The following is a 16,710-nucleotide window of genomic DNA, read 5'->3' on the forward strand; positions in this document are numbered from 1 at the left end:
AGCGTAGCGTATAGCGTAGCGTATAGCGTAGAACAGGAAAGAAGCTAGCGTATAGCGTAGCGGAGTACATAGAACAAGAAAGAAGGTAGCGTATAGCGTAGCGGATCGCGTAGAACAGGAAAGAAAGTAGCGTATAGTGTAGCGGAGTACATAGAACAAGAAAGAAGGCAGCGTATTGCGTAGCAGATTACGTAGAACAGGAATGAAGGTAGCGTATAGCGTAGCAGATTACATAGAACAGGAAATAAGGTAGCGTATAGTGTAGCAGACTTCGTAGTGGGGTGGTTAAGAGGGTAGCGGATATCAAAGTGGATCATCGTCTGGCAGGATGTTAAAGACACAGTTTACAGTTTTAGAGACTTCATAGCCATGAGTGTCCTTGGGGAGGGGGGTCCAGATGTCCAACCCATCTCCACACATCGGAGGAATAACTTCCGAATCATTTTGTCGTATTTGGTCAATATGTTTTTATAATTGACTTATTTTGGTCTTTTGAGTAGTTTGAGTCGTCATGTAAGAAAATACTTATTTTTACTTCGGTTTCCACAGCGTTCTTCTGAACATGAAATGTAAGAGTGAGAACTTCTTTTGGTTTGTTTGTTCTTCAACTCCAAACAGGAAGTAGAGTGTAAACAAACAGGACATAGGTAAAAGCAATATTTTTTCTTTGGACGTTGTTCAGCTAGTTTTATGAAATATTTGGCTGGATGTCTACAGAAAGCTGCTGCTTGTAAAGGGACCTTTAAATAGGTCTAACAAAGTGACATAAATATGGAATATATCACACTTGCCAAAACAAAGGAGCGGAACTTTCATATAAGCTTGGAAGAAGAAACGGCTGAGACATCTGGCATGGAGACATCTAGAAAGGTGCAGTTTCACCTGTCTTTTCCTCTGGTGTGTTTTCACTGGAGTCTGGTGTCTCTCTTCAGGTGGAGCGACATGTTTCCATGATGACAGAGATGCTCTGACACTGCAGGTAAAGGTTTGTCCAGTGCACCTCAGGACCCTCAGAATCTGGACCAGGTTTTTCATCCAGGTGTCTCTCAGGGGTCAGCGGAACTGGATCGTGTCTCAGACTCAACAAGGAAACAACAACAGCTGGTACAACTTGGGGACAGGATGGACCTTGGACACGTTTTAGATTCTGAAAGTGGAGCAAAGTTTTGGATCTTAGAAGCTTTGGCATCTACAGACTGAAGGGTCTGGACAGAGTCTTGTGGACATGTGTCTTCATGTTGCAGATCAGCAGCTTCAGGTTCTGATCTGTGTACCAGAACTGGGTCGTACTTTTGGAAAAACTTAAACTTCCCCATCTCATCTCAACGACAGGGAGTGCGACCAGACTCTGTATGAAACTGGAAGTGGAGACTTTCTGTTTTTGGAAGTAAAGCTCGTGAAAACATTTAGGACATTTAAAGATCAGACTTGTTCCAGTAAGACGTGGATGAGGTCTTTGGATCCATTCAGCAGTTTGAGGTCCTGAAGCAGCACTGGAGAGTCATCTGTTAAGGTCTCAGAGAGACCAGAGTTTCCTTTATCAACTTCTGTGTGAGGAAGACCATGATGGACAGATCCATCCAGGTCAGACAGTCCACATTCAGAGTTCAGCAAGGTCTCTGTTGGTAATCCAGCTCCTCCTGGGCCAAAGAAATCAGCCAACGGGGAGCTTTTGGTTTCATGAGGTAGGTTAACTTGACCAGCAGCAGGAAGCGCCGAGCCCGAGGAATCTTTCTTTGGAGGGAAAGATTTTGGTGACGGACTCAGAGGAGGGAGGGAGGGAAGGAAAGAGGAAAAGAGGGAGGAGTCAAGCGGTGGTTGCCTTCCTCTGAACCCCGACCTGAGACGTAAACGCACGGAAGCAGAGAAGCGTTAACGTCCTCTGCTGCCACCTGCTGACCAGAGAAATAATTCTTCTCTTTGGCTCTTTGGCTCAGAGGACAGACGGCCGACAGGTAAAGCACCTGTCCTGGTGGTTTAACGGGTCCTCCGAGAACCGGGTCTCTGGTCAGACTGGTGAAAAACCTCGTCTTTCAGGAAAGTCGCCACGGACGGCGAGAAAACGACATCCAGCAGTCATGTGACCAGCCAGGTCACATGACTGCTGGATGACTTCAGGGCTGCTTCAGTCTGAAGACCGAAGCAGTTCTGTTCGTTATCATCATCATCATCTTCACCTTCATCATCTTCATCATCGTTGTCATCTTCATCATCATCATCATCATCTGTCATTCAATCTCAACATGGTGACTACAACACACACTGGATCTGGTGTGTTTGGTTTTAGGCTGTCAGGAAATGAGGATGCTGGACGGGTAGGAGGAGGGGGAGGAGGAGGAGGAGGTGAGAAGGCAGTGTGTGTGGTGGTTTATCCGGTGCTTGTTCCAGGGTCTACAGGTGGAGTTGACTCAACCAGAACCATGACAGGAGCAGGGGCGGAGCCACATCTCTGTGGGAGGAGTTAAGAAGAAGGTGGAGGTTAAATTAGCTCACTGGGATCAAACTGGATGTGGAAAACCTGTTTCCAGACCTCCCAGTAAAACCTCTGGAGTCTTGATTCTCAATATGGACTGGTTTTAAGGTCCTGCAAGTAGATGAGACATCCAGGCAGGACATGGAGACCCCTGAAGACATGTCCATGAACTACCTGGTGACCATGTGGACAATTCCGTGAACTACCTGGTGACCATGTGGACATGTCCATGAACTACCTGGTGACCATGTGGACATGTGAACATGTCTGTGAACTACCTGGTGACCATGTGGACATGTCCGTGAACTACCTGGTGTCCATGTGGACATGTCCGTGAACTACCTGGTGACCATGTGGACATGTGAACATGTCTGTGAACTACCTGGTGACCATGTGGACATGACCATGAACTACCTGGTGACCATGTGGACATGTCGTGAACTACCTGGTGACCATGTGGACATGACCATGAACTACCTGGTGACCATGTGGACATGTCGTGAACTACCTGGTGACCATGTGGACATGACCATGAACTACCTGGTGACCATGTGGACATGACCATGAACTACCTGGTGACCATGTGGACATGTCGTGAACTACCTGGTGACCATGTGGACATGTGAACATGTCTGTGAACTACCTGGTGACCATGTGGACATGTCCATGAACTACCTGGTGACCATGTGGACATGTGGACATGTCCATGAACTACCTGGTGACGATGTGGACATGTCCGTGAACTACCTGGTGACCATGTGGACATGTCCGTGAACTACCTGGTGACCATGTGGACATGTGAACATGTCTGTGAACTACCTGGTGACCATGTGGACATGTCCATGAACTACCTGGTGACCATGTGGACATGTCCATGAACTACCTGGTGACCATGTGGACATGTGAACATGTCCGTGAACTACCTGGTGACCATGTGGACATGTCCGTGAACTACCTGGTGACCATGTGGACATGTGAACATGTCTGTGAACTACCTGGTGACCATGTGGACATGTCCATGAACTACCTTGTGACCATGTGGACATGACCATGAACTACCTGGTGACCATGTGGACATGACCATGAACTACCTGGTGACCATGTGGACATGACCATGAACTACCTGGTGACCATGTGGACATGTCGTGAACTACCTGGTGACCATGTGGACATGTGGACATGTCCGTGAACTACCTGGTGTCCATGTGGACATGTCCGTGAACTACCTGGTGACCATGTGGACATGTGAACATGTCTGTGAACTACCTGGTGACCATGTGGACATGTCCATGAACTACCTGGTGACCATGTGGACATGTCCGTGAACTACCTGGTGACCATGAAGACATGTCCGTGAACTACCTGGTGACCATGTGGACATGTCCGTGAACTACCTGGTGACCATGTGGACATGTCCGTGAACTACCTGGTGACCATGTGGACATGTGGACATGTCCATGAAGTACCTGGTGACCATGTGGACATGTCCGTGAACTACCTGGTGACCATGTGGACATGTCCGTGAACTACCTGGTGACCATGTGGACATGTCCGTGAACTACCTGGTGACCATGTGACCATGTAAACATGTCCGTGAACTACCTGGTGACCATGTGGACATGTGAACATGTCCGTGAACTACCTGGTGACAATGTGGACATGTGAACATGTCCGTGAACTACATGGTGACCATGTGGACATGTGAACATGAACGTGAACAACCTGGTGACCATGTGGACATGTCCGTAAACTACCTGGTGACCATGTGGACATGTGAACATGTCTGTGAACTACCTGGTGACCATGTGGACATGTCCATGAACTACCTGGTGACCATGTGGACATGTCCATGAACTACCTGGTGACCATGTGGACATGTCCGTGAACTACCTGGTGACCATGTGGACATGTCCGTGAACTACCTGGTGACCATGTGACCATGTGAACATGTCCATGAACTACCTGGTGACCATGTGGACATGTCCGTAAACTACATGGTGACCATGTGGACATGTCCGTGAACTACCTGGTGACCATGTGGACATGTCAACATGTCCGTGAACTACCTGGTGACCATGTGAACATGTCCGTGAACTACCTGGTGACCATGTGGACATGTGAACATGTCCGTGAACTACCTGGTGACCATGTGGACATGTCCGTGAACTACCTGGTGACCATGTGAACATGTCCGTGAACTACCTGGTGACCATGTGGACATGTGAACATGTCCGTGAACTACATGGTGACCATGTGGACATGTGAACATGAACGTGAACAACCTGGTGACCATGTGGACATGTCCGTAAACTACCTGGTGACCATGTGGACATGTGAACATGTCTGTGAACTACCTGGTGACCATGTGGACATGTCCATGAACTACCTGGTGACCATGTGGACATGTCCATGAACTACCTGGTGACCATGTGGACATGTCCGTGAACTACCTGGTGACCATGTGGACATGTCCGTGAACTACCTGGTGACCATGTGACCATGTGAACATGTCCTTGAACTACCTGGTGACCATGTGGACATGTCCGTAAACTACATGGTGACCATGTGGACATGTCCGTGAACTACCTGGTGACCATGTGGACATGTCAACATGTCCGTGAACTACCTGGTGACCATGTGAACATGTCCGTGAACTACCTGGTGACCATGTGGACATGTGAACATGTCCGTGAACTACCTGGTGACCATGTGGACATGTGAACATGTCCGTGAACTACCTGGTGACCATGTGGACATGTCCGTGAACTACCTGGTGACCATGTGAACATGTCCGTGAACTACCTGGTGACCATGTGGACATGTCCGTGAACTACCTGGTGACCATGTGGACATGTGAACATGTCTGTGAACTACCTGGTGACCATGTGGACATGTCCATGAACTACCTGGTGACCATGTGGACATGTCCATGAACTACCTGGTGACCATGTGGACATGTGAACATGTCCGTGAACAACCTGGTGACCATGTGGACATGTGAACATGTCTGTGAACTACCTGGTGACCATGTGGACATGTCCATGAACAACCTGGTGAACATGTGGACATGTGAACATGTCCGTGAACTACCTGGTGACCATGTGGACATGTCCGGGAACTACCTGGTGACCATGTGGACATGTGAACATGTCCGTGAACTACCTGGTGACCATGTGAACATGTCCGTGAACTACCTGGTGACCATGTGGACATGTCCGTGAACTACCTGGTGACCATGTGGACATGTGAACATGTCCGTGAACTACCTGGTGACCATGTGGACATGTCCATGAACTACCTGGTGACCATGTGGACATGTGAACATGTCCGTGAACTACCTGGTGACCATGTGGACATGTCCGTGAACTACCTGGTGACCATGTGAACATGTCCGTGAACTACCTGGTGACCATGTGGACATGTCCGTGAACTGCCTGGTGACCATGTGGACATGTGAACATGTCTGTGAACTACCTGGTGACCATGTGGACATGTCCATGAACTACCTGGTGACCATGTGGACATGTCCATGAACTACCTGGTGACCATGTGGACATGTCCATGAACTACCTGGTGACCATGTGGACATGTGAACATGTCTGTGAACTACCTGGTGACCATGTGGACATGTCCGTGAACTACCTGGTGACCATGTGAACATGTCCGTGAACTACCTGGTGACCATGTGGACATGTCCGTGAACTACCTGGTGACCATGTGACCATGTAAACATGTCCGTGAACTACCTGGTGACCATGTGGACATGTGAACATGTCCGTGAACTACCTGGTGACAATGTGGACATGTGAACATGTCCGTGAACTACATGGTGACCATGTGGACATGTGAACATGAACGTGAACAACCTGGTGACCATGTGGACATGTCCGTAGACTACCTGGTGACCATGTGGACATGTGAACATGTCTGTGAACTACCTGGTGACCATGTGGACATGTCCATGAACTACCTGGTGACCATGTGGACATGTGAACATGTCCGTGAACTACTTGTTGACCATGTGGACATGTCTGTGAACTACCTGGTGACAATGTGAACATGTCCGTGAACTACCTGGTGACCATGTGGACATGTCCGTGAACTACCTGGTGACCATGTGGACATGTGAACATGTCTGTGAACTACCTGGTGACCATGTGGACATGTCCATGAACTACCTGGTGACCATGTGGACATGTCCATGAACTACCTGGTGACCATGTGGACATGTCCATGAACTACCTGGTGACCATGTGGACATGTGAACATGTCCGTGAACTACCTGGTGACCATGTGGACATGTCCGTGAACTACCTGGTGACCATGTGAACATGTCCGTGAACTACCTGGTGACCATGTGGACATGTCCGTGAACTACCTGGTGACCATGTGGACATGTCCATGAACTACCTGGTGACCATGTGGACATGTCCGTGAACTACCTGGTGACCATGTGGACATGTCCGTGAACTACCTGGTGACCATGTGACCATGTGAACATGTCCATGAACTACCTGGTGACCATGTGGACATGTCCGTAAACTACATGGTGACCATGTGGACATGTCCGTGAACTACCTGGTGACCATGTGGACATGTCAACATGTCCGTGAACTACCTGGTGACCATGTGAACATGTCCGTGAACTACCTGGTGACCATGTGGACATGCGAACATGTCCGTGAACTACCTGGTGACCATGTGGACATGTCCGTGAACTACCTGTTGACCATGTGGACATGTCCGTGAACTACCTGGTGACCATGTGACCATGTGAACATGTCCATGAACTACCTGGTGACCATGTGGACATGTCCGTGAACTACCTGGTGACCATGTGGACATGTCGTGAACTACCTGGTGACCATGTGGACATGTGGACATGTCCGTGAACTACCTGGTGTCCATGTGGACTTGTCCGTGAACTACCTGGTGACCATGTGGACATGTGAACATGTCTGTGAACTACCTGGTGACCATGTGGACATGTCCGTGAACTACCTGGTGACCATGTGGACATGTCCATGAACTACCTGGTGACCATGTGGACATGTCCGTGAACTACCTGGTGACCATGTGGACATGTCGTGAACTACCTGGTGACCATGTGGACATGTGGACATGTCCGTGAACTACCTTGTGTCCATGTGGACATGTCCGTGAACTACCTGGTGACCATGTGGACATGTGAACATGTCCGTGAACTACCTGGTGACCATGTGGACAAGTCCGTGAACTACCTGGTGACCATGTGGATATGTCCGTGAACTACCTGGTGACCATGTGGACATGTCCGTGAACTACCTGGTGACCATGTGGACATGTGAACATGTCTTTGAACTACCTGGTGACCATGTGGACATGTTCATGAACTACCTTGTGACCATGTGGACATGACCATGAACTACCTGGTGACCATGTGGACATGACCATGAACTACCTGGTGACCATGTGGACATGACCATGAACTACCTGGTGACCATGTGGACATGTCGTAAACTACCTGGTGACCATGTGGACATGTGGACATGTCCGTGAACTACCTGGTGTCCATGTGGACATGTCCGTGAACTACCTGGTGACCATGTGGACATGTAAACATGTCTGTGAACTACCTGGTGACCATGTGGACATGTCCATGAACTACCTGGTGACCATGTGGACATGTGGACATGTCCATGAACGTCCTGGTGACCATGTGGACATGTCCGTGAACTACCTGATGACCATGAAGACATGTCCGTGAACTACCTGGTGACAGTGTGGACATGTCCGTGAACTACCTGGTGACCATGTGGACATGTGGACATGTCCATGAAGTACCTGGTGACCATGTGGACATGTGGACATGCCCATGAACTACCTGGTGACCATGTGGACATGTCCGTGAACTACCTGGTGACCATGAAGACATGTCCGTGAACTACCTGGTGACCATGTGGACATGTCCGTGAACTACCTGGTGACCATGTGGACATGTCCGTGAACTACCTGGTGACCATGTGGACATGTCCATGAACTACCTAGTGACCATGTGACCATGTAAACATGTCCGTGAACTACCTGGTGACCATGTGGACATGTGAACATGTCCGTGAACTACCTGGTGACAATGTGGACATGTGAACATGTCCGTGAACTACATGGTGACCATGTGGACATGTGAACATGAACGTGAACAACCTGGTGACCATGTGGACATGTCCGTAAACTACATGGTGACCATGTGAACATGTCCGTGAACTACCTGGTGACCATGTGGACATGTGAACATGTCTGTGAACTACCTGGTGACCATGTGGACATGTCCATGAACTACCTGGTGACCATGTGGACATGTCCGTGAACTACCTGCTGACCATGTGAACATGTCCGTGAACTACCTGGTGACCATGTGGACATGTCCATGAACTACCTGGTGACCATGTGGACATGTGAACATGTCCGTGAACTACCTGGTGACCATGTGGATATGTCCGTGAACTACCTGGTGACCATGTGGACATGACCATGAACTACCTGGTGACCATGTGGACATGTCCGTGAACTACCTGGTGACCATGTGGATATGTCCGTGAACTACCTGGTGACCATGTGGACATGACCATGAACTACCTGGGGACCTTGTGGACATGTCGTGAACTACCTGGTGACCATGTGGACATGTGGACATGTCCGTGAACTACCTGGTGTCCGTGTTGACATGTCCGTGAACTACCTGGTGACCATGTGGACATGTGGACATGTCCATGAACGTCCTGGTGACCATGTGGACATGTCCGTGAACTACCTGGTGACCATGAAGACATGTCCGTGAACTACCTGGTGACCATGTGGACATGTCCGTGAACTACCTGGTGACCATGTGACCATGTGAACATGTCCTTGAACTACCTGGTGACCATGTGGACATGTCCATGAAGTACCTGGTGACCATGTGGACATGTGGACATGCCCATGAACTACCTGGTGACCATGTGGACATGTCCGTGAACTACCTGGTGACCATGAAGACATGTCCATGAACTACCTGGTGACAATGTGGACATGTCCGTGAACTACCTGGTGACCATGTGGACATGTCCGTGAACTACCTGGTGACCATGTGACCATGTAAACATGTCCGTGAACTACCTGGTGACCATGTGGACATGTGAACATGTCCGTGAACTACCTGGTGACAATGTGGACATGTGAACATGTCCGTGAACTACATGGTGACCATGTGGACATGTGAACATGAACGTGAACAACCTGGTGACCATGTGGACATGTCCGTAAACTACATGGTGACCATGTGAACATGTCCGTGAACTACCTGGTGACCATGTGGACATGTGAACATGTCTGTGAACTACCTGGTGACCATGTGGACATGTCCATGAACTACCTGGTGAGCATGTGGACATGTCCGTGAACTACCTGGTGACCATGTGAACATGTCCGTGAACTACCTGGTGACCATGTGGACATGTCCGTGAACTACCTGGTGACCATGTGGACATGTGAACATGTCTGTGAACTACCTGGTGACCATGTGGACATGTCCATGAACTACCTGGTGACCATGTGGACATGTCCATGAACTACCTGGTGACCATGTGGACATGTCCATGAACTACCTGGTGACCATGTGGACATGTCCGTGAACTACCTGGTGACCATATGAACATGTCCGTGAACTACCTGGTGACCATGTGGACATGTCCGTGAACTACCTGGTGACCATGTGGACATGTCAGTGAACTACCTGGTGACCATGTGGACATGTGAACATGTCTGTGAACTACCTGGTGACCATGTGGACATGTCCATGAACTACCTGGTGACCATGTGGACATGTGGACATGTCCATGAACTACCTGGTGACCATGTGGACATGTCCGTGAACTACCTGGTGACCATGTGGACATGTCCGTGAACTACCTGGTGACCATGTGGACATGTCCGTGAACTACCTGGTGACCATGTGGACATGTGAACATGTCTGTGAACTACCTGGTGACCATGTGGACATGTCCATGAACTACCTGGTGACCATGTGGACATGTGGACATGTCCATGAACTACCTGGTGACCATGTGGACATGTCCGTGAACTACCTGGTGACCATGTGGACATGTCCGTGAACTACCTGGTGACCATGTGGATATGTCCGTGAACTACCTGGTGACCATGTGGACATGTCCGTGAACTACCTGGTGACCATGTGGACATGTCCGTGAACTACCTGGTGACCATGTGGACATGTGAACATGTCTGTGAACTACCTGGTGACCATGTGGACATGTCCATGAACTACCTGGTGACCATGTGGACATGTGGACATGTCCATGAACTACCTGGTGACCATGTGGACATGTCCGTGAACTACCTGGTGACCATGTGGACATGTCCGTGAACTACCTGGTGACCATGTGGATATGTCCGTGAACTACCTGGTGACCATGTGGACATGTCCGTGAACTACCTGGTGACCATGTGGACATGTGAACATGTCTGTGAACTACCTGGTGACCATGTGGACATGTCCATGAACTACCTTGTGACCATGTGGACATGACCATGAACTACCTGGTGACCATGTGGACATGACCATGAACTACCTGGTGACCATGTGGATATGACCATGAACTACCTGGTGACCATGTGGACATGTTGTGAACTACCTGGTGACCATGTGGACATGTGGACATGTCCGTGAACAACCTGGTGTCCATGTGGACATGTCCGTGAACTACCTGGTGACCATGTGGACATGTGAACATGTCTGTGAACTACCTGGTGACCATGTGGACATGTCCATGAACTACTTGGTGACCATGTGGACATGTCCGTGAACTACCTGGTGACCATGAAGACATGTCCGTGAACTACCTGGTGACCATGTGGACATGTCCGTGAACTACCTGGTGACCATGTGGACATGTGGACATGTCCATGAAGTACCTGGTGACCATGTGGACATGTGGACATGTCCATGAACTACCTGGTGACCATGTGGACATGTCCGTGAACTACCTGGTGACCATGAAGACATGTCCGTGAACTACCTGGTGACCATGTGGACATGTCCGTGAACTACCTGGTGACCATGTGGACATGTCCGTGAACTACCTGGTGACCATGTGGACATGATCGTGAACTACCTGGTGACCATGTGACCATGTAAACATGTCCGTGAACTACCTGGTGACCATGTGGACATGTGAACATGTCCGTGAACTACCTGGTGACCATGTGGACATGTGAACATGTCCGTGAACTACATGGTGACCATGTGGACATGTGAACATGAACGTGAACAACCTGGTGACCATGTGGACATGTCCGTGAACTACCTGGTGACCATGTGGACATGTCCGTGAACTACCTGGTGACCATGTGAACATGTCCGTGAACTACCTGGTGACCATGTGGACATGTCCGTGAACTACCTGGTGACCATGTGGACATGTGAACATGTCTGTGAACTACCTGGTGACCATGTGGACATGTCCATGAACTACCTGGTGACCATGTGGACATGTCCATGAACTACCTGGTGACCATGTGGACATGTCCGTGAACTACCTGGTGACCATGAAGACATGTCCGTGAACTACCTGGTGACCATGTGGACATGTCCGTGAACTACCTGGTGACCATGTGGACATGTCCGTGAACTACCTGGTGACCATGTGACCATGTGAACATGTCCATGAACTACCTGGTGACCATGTGGACATGTCCGTAAACTACATGGTGACCATGTGGACATGTCCGTGAACTACCTGGTGACCATGTGGACATGTCAACATGTCCGTGAACTACCTGGTGACCATGTGAACATGTCCGTGAACTACCTGGTGACCATGTGGACATGTAAACATGTCCGTGAACTACCTGGTGACCATGTGGACATGTGAACATGTCCGTGAACTACCTGGTGACCATGTGGACATGTCCGTGAACTACCTGGTGACCATGTGAACATGTCCGTGAACTACCTGGTGACCATGTGGACATGTCCGTGAACTACCTGGTGACCATGTGGACATGTGAACATGTCTGTGAACTACTTGGTGACCATGTGGACATGTCCATGAACTACCTGGTGACCATGTGGACATGTCCATGAACTACCTGGTGACCATGTGGACATGTCCATGAACTACCTGGTGACCATGTGGACATGTGAACATGTCCGTGAACTACCTGGTGACCATGTGGACATGTCCGTGAACTACCTGGTGACCATGTGAACATGTCCGTGAACTACCTGGTGACCATGTGGACATGTCCATGAACTACCTGGTGACCATGTGGACATGTCCGTGAACTACCTGGTGACCATGTGGACATGTCCGTGAACTACCTGGTGACCATGTGGACATGTCCGTGAACTACCTGGTGACCATGTGACCATGTGAATATGTCCGTGAACTACCTGGTGACCATATGAACATGTCCGTGAACTACCTGGTGACCATGTGGACATGTCCGTGAACTACCTGGTGACCATGTGGACATGTCCGTGAACTACCTGGTGACCATGTGGACATGTCAGTGAACTACCTGGTGACCATGTGGACATGTGAACATGTCTGTGAACTACCTGGTGACCATCTGGACATGTCCATGAACTACCTGGTGACCATGTGGACATGTGGACATGTCCATGAACTACCTGGTGACCATGTGGACATGTCCGTGAACTACCTGGTGACCATGTGGACATGTCCGTGAACTACCTGGTGACCATGTGGACATGTCCGTGAACTACCTGGTGACCATGTGGACATGTGAACATGTCTGTGAACTACCTGGTGACCATGTGGACATGTCCATGAACTACCTTGTGACCATGTGGACATGACCATGAACTACCTGGTGACCATGTGGACATGACCATGAACTACCTGGTGACCATGTGGACATGACCATGAACTACCTGGTGACCATGTGGACATGTTGTGAACTACCTGGTGACCATGTGGACATGTGAACATGTCTGTGAACTACCTGGTGACCATGTGGACATGTCCATGAACTACCTGGTGACCATGTGGACATGTCCGTGAACTACCTGGTGACCATGAAGACATGTCCGTGAACTACCTGGTGACCATGTGGACATGTCCGTGAACTACCTGGTGACCATGTGGACATGTCCATGAAGTACCTGGTGACCATGTGGACATGTGGACATGTCCATGAACTACCTGGTGACCATGTGGACATGTCCGTGAACTACCTGGTGACCATGAAGACATGTCCGTGAACTACCTGGTGACCATGTGGACATGTCCGTGAACTACCTGGTGACCATGTGGACATGTCCGTGAACTACCTGGTGACCATGTGACCATGTAAACATGTCCGTGAACTACCTGGTGACCATGTGGACATGTGAACATGTGCGTGAACTACCTGGTGACCATGTGGACATGTGAACATGTCCGTGAACTACATGGTGACCATGTGGACATGTGAACATGAACGTGAACAACCTGGTGACCATGTGGACATGTCCGTGAACTACCTGGTGACCATGTGGACATGTCTGTGAACTACCTGGTGACCATGTGAACATGTCCGTGAACTACCTGGTGACCATGTGGACATGTCCGTGAACTACCTGGTGACCATGTGGACATGTCCGTGAACAACCTGGTGACCATGTGGACATGTGAACATGTCTGTGAACTACCTGGTGACCATGTGGACATGTCCATGAACTACCTGGTGAACATGTGGACATGTGAACATGTCCGTGAACTACCTGGTGACCATGTGGACATGTCCGTGAACTACCTGGTGACCATGTGAACATGTCCGTGAACTACCTGGTGACCATGTGGACATGTCCGTGAACTACCTGGTGACCATGTGGACATGTGAACATGTCTGTGAACTACCTGGTGACCATGTGGACATGTCCATGAACTACCTGGTGACCATGTGGACATGTGAACATGTCCGTGAACTACCTGGTGACCATGTGGACATGTCCGTGAACTACCTGGTGACCATGTGAACATGTCCGTGAACTACCTGGTGACCATGTGGACATGTCCGTGAACTACCTGGTGACCATGTGGACATGTGAACATGTCTGTGAACTACCTGGTGACCATGTGGACATGTCCATGAACTACCTGGTGACCATGTGGACATGTCCATGAACTACATGGTGACCATGTGGACATGTCCATGAACTACCTGGTGACCATGTGGACATGTCCATGAACTACCTGGTGACCATGTGGACATGTGAAAATGTCCGTGAACTACCTGGTGACCATGTGGACATGTCCGTGAACTACCTGGTGACCATGTGAACATGTCCGTGAACTACCTGGTGACCATGTGGACATGTCCATGAACTACCTGGTGACCATGTGGACATGTCCGTGAACTACATGGTGACCATGTGGACATGTCCGTGAACTACCTGGTGACCATGTGGACATGTCCGTGAACTACCTGGTGACCATGTGACCATGTGAACATGTCCATGAACTACCTGGTGACCATGTGGACATGTCCGTAAACTACATGGTGACCATGTGGACATGTCCGTGAACTACCTGGTGACCATGTGGACATATCAACATGTCCGTGATCTACCTGGTGACCATGTGAACATGTGGACATGTCCATGAACGTCCTGGTGACCATGTGGACATGTCCGTGAACTACCTGGTGACCATGAAGACATGTCCGTGAACTACCTGGTGACCATGTGGACATGTCCGTGAACTACCTGGTGCCCATGTGGACATGTGGACATGTCCATGAAGTACCTGGTGACCCTGTGGACATGTGGACATGCCCATGAACTACCTGGTGACCATGTGGACATGTCCGTGAACTACCTGGTGACCATGAAGACATGTCCGTGAACTACCTGGTGACCATGTGGACATGTGAACATGTCTGTGAACTACCTGGTGACCATGTGGACATGTCCGTGAACTACCTGGTGACCATGTGGACATGTCCGTGAACTACCTGGTGACCATGTGGACATGTGAACATGTCTGTGAACTACCTGGTGACCATGTGAACATGTCCGTGAACTACCTGGTGACCATGTGGACATGTGAACATGTCTGTGAACTACCTGGTGACCATGTGGACATGTCCATGAACTACCTGGTGACCATGTGGACATGTCCATGAACTACCTGGTGACCATGTGGACATGTCCTTGAACTACCTGGTGACCATGTGGACATGTCCATGAACTACCTGGTGACCATGTGGACATGTGAACATGTCCGTGAACTACCTGGTGACCATGTGGACATGTCCGTGAACTACCTGGTGACCATATGAACATGTCCGTGAACTACCTGGTGACCATGTGGACATGTCCGTGAACTACCTGGTGACCATGTGGACATGTTTGTGAACTACCTGGTGACCATGTGGACATGTCCGTGAACTACCTGGTGACCATGTGACCATGTGAACATGTCCATGAACTACCTGGTGACCATGTGGACATCTCCGTAAACTACATGGTGACCATGTGGACATGTCACTACCTGGTGACCATGTGGACATGTCAACATGTCCGTGAACTACCTGGTGACCATGTGAACATGTCCGTGAACTACCTGGTGACCATGTGGACATGTGAACATGTCCGTGAACTACCTGGTGACCATGTGGACATGTCCGTGAACTACCTGTTGACCATGTGGACATGTCCGTGAACTACCTGGTGACCATGTGACCATGTGAACATGTCCATGAACTACCTGGTGACCATGTGGACATGTCCGTGAACTACCTGGTGACCATGTGGACATGTCCGTGAACTACCTGGTGACCATGTGGACATGTCCGTGAACTACATGGTGACCATGTGGACATGTCCATGAACTACCTGGTGACCATGTGGACATGTCCATGAACTACCTGGTGACCATGTGGACATGTCCATGAACTACCTGGTGACCATGTGGACATGTAAACATGTCCGTGAACTACCTGGTGACCATGTGAACATGTCCGTGAACTACCTGGTGACCATGTGGACATGTCCGTGAACTACCTGGTGACCATGTGGACATGTCCGTGAACTACCTGGTGACCATGTGGACATGTGAACATGTCTGTGAACTACCTGGTGACCATGTGGACATGTCCATGAACTACCTGGTGACCATGTGGACATGTCCATGAACTACCTGGTGACCATGTGGACATGTCCATGAACTACCTGGTGACCATGTGGACATGTG

The 16,710-nt window shown here is 49.7% G+C and overlaps 1 protein-coding gene across 1 annotated transcript in view; it reads right to left on the bottom strand.

Moving 5' to 3' along the window:
- Nucleotides 1–2,368: 2,368 nt before the first annotated feature.
- The window catches only part of LOC306755937 (immunoglobulin superfamily DCC subclass member 3-like), a gene marked incomplete at its 3' end in the record, with an annotated part of 103,490 nt that continues 89,148 nt past the window's right edge, over nucleotides 2,369–16,710 (bottom strand). The window contains exon 13 of the mRNA XM_079240527.1: nucleotides 2,369–2,449. Coding sequence (XP_079096653.1) covers nucleotides 2,369–2,449 — 81 coding nt within the window. The remainder of the gene's footprint in view (nucleotides 2,450–16,710) is intronic.

The sequence above is a fragment of the Telmatherina bonti genome (genome assembly GCF_933228915.1).
Source record: "Telmatherina bonti genome assembly, chromosome: 5".
Lineage (NCBI taxonomy): Eukaryota > Metazoa > Chordata > Actinopteri > Atheriniformes > Telmatherinidae > Telmatherina > Telmatherina bonti.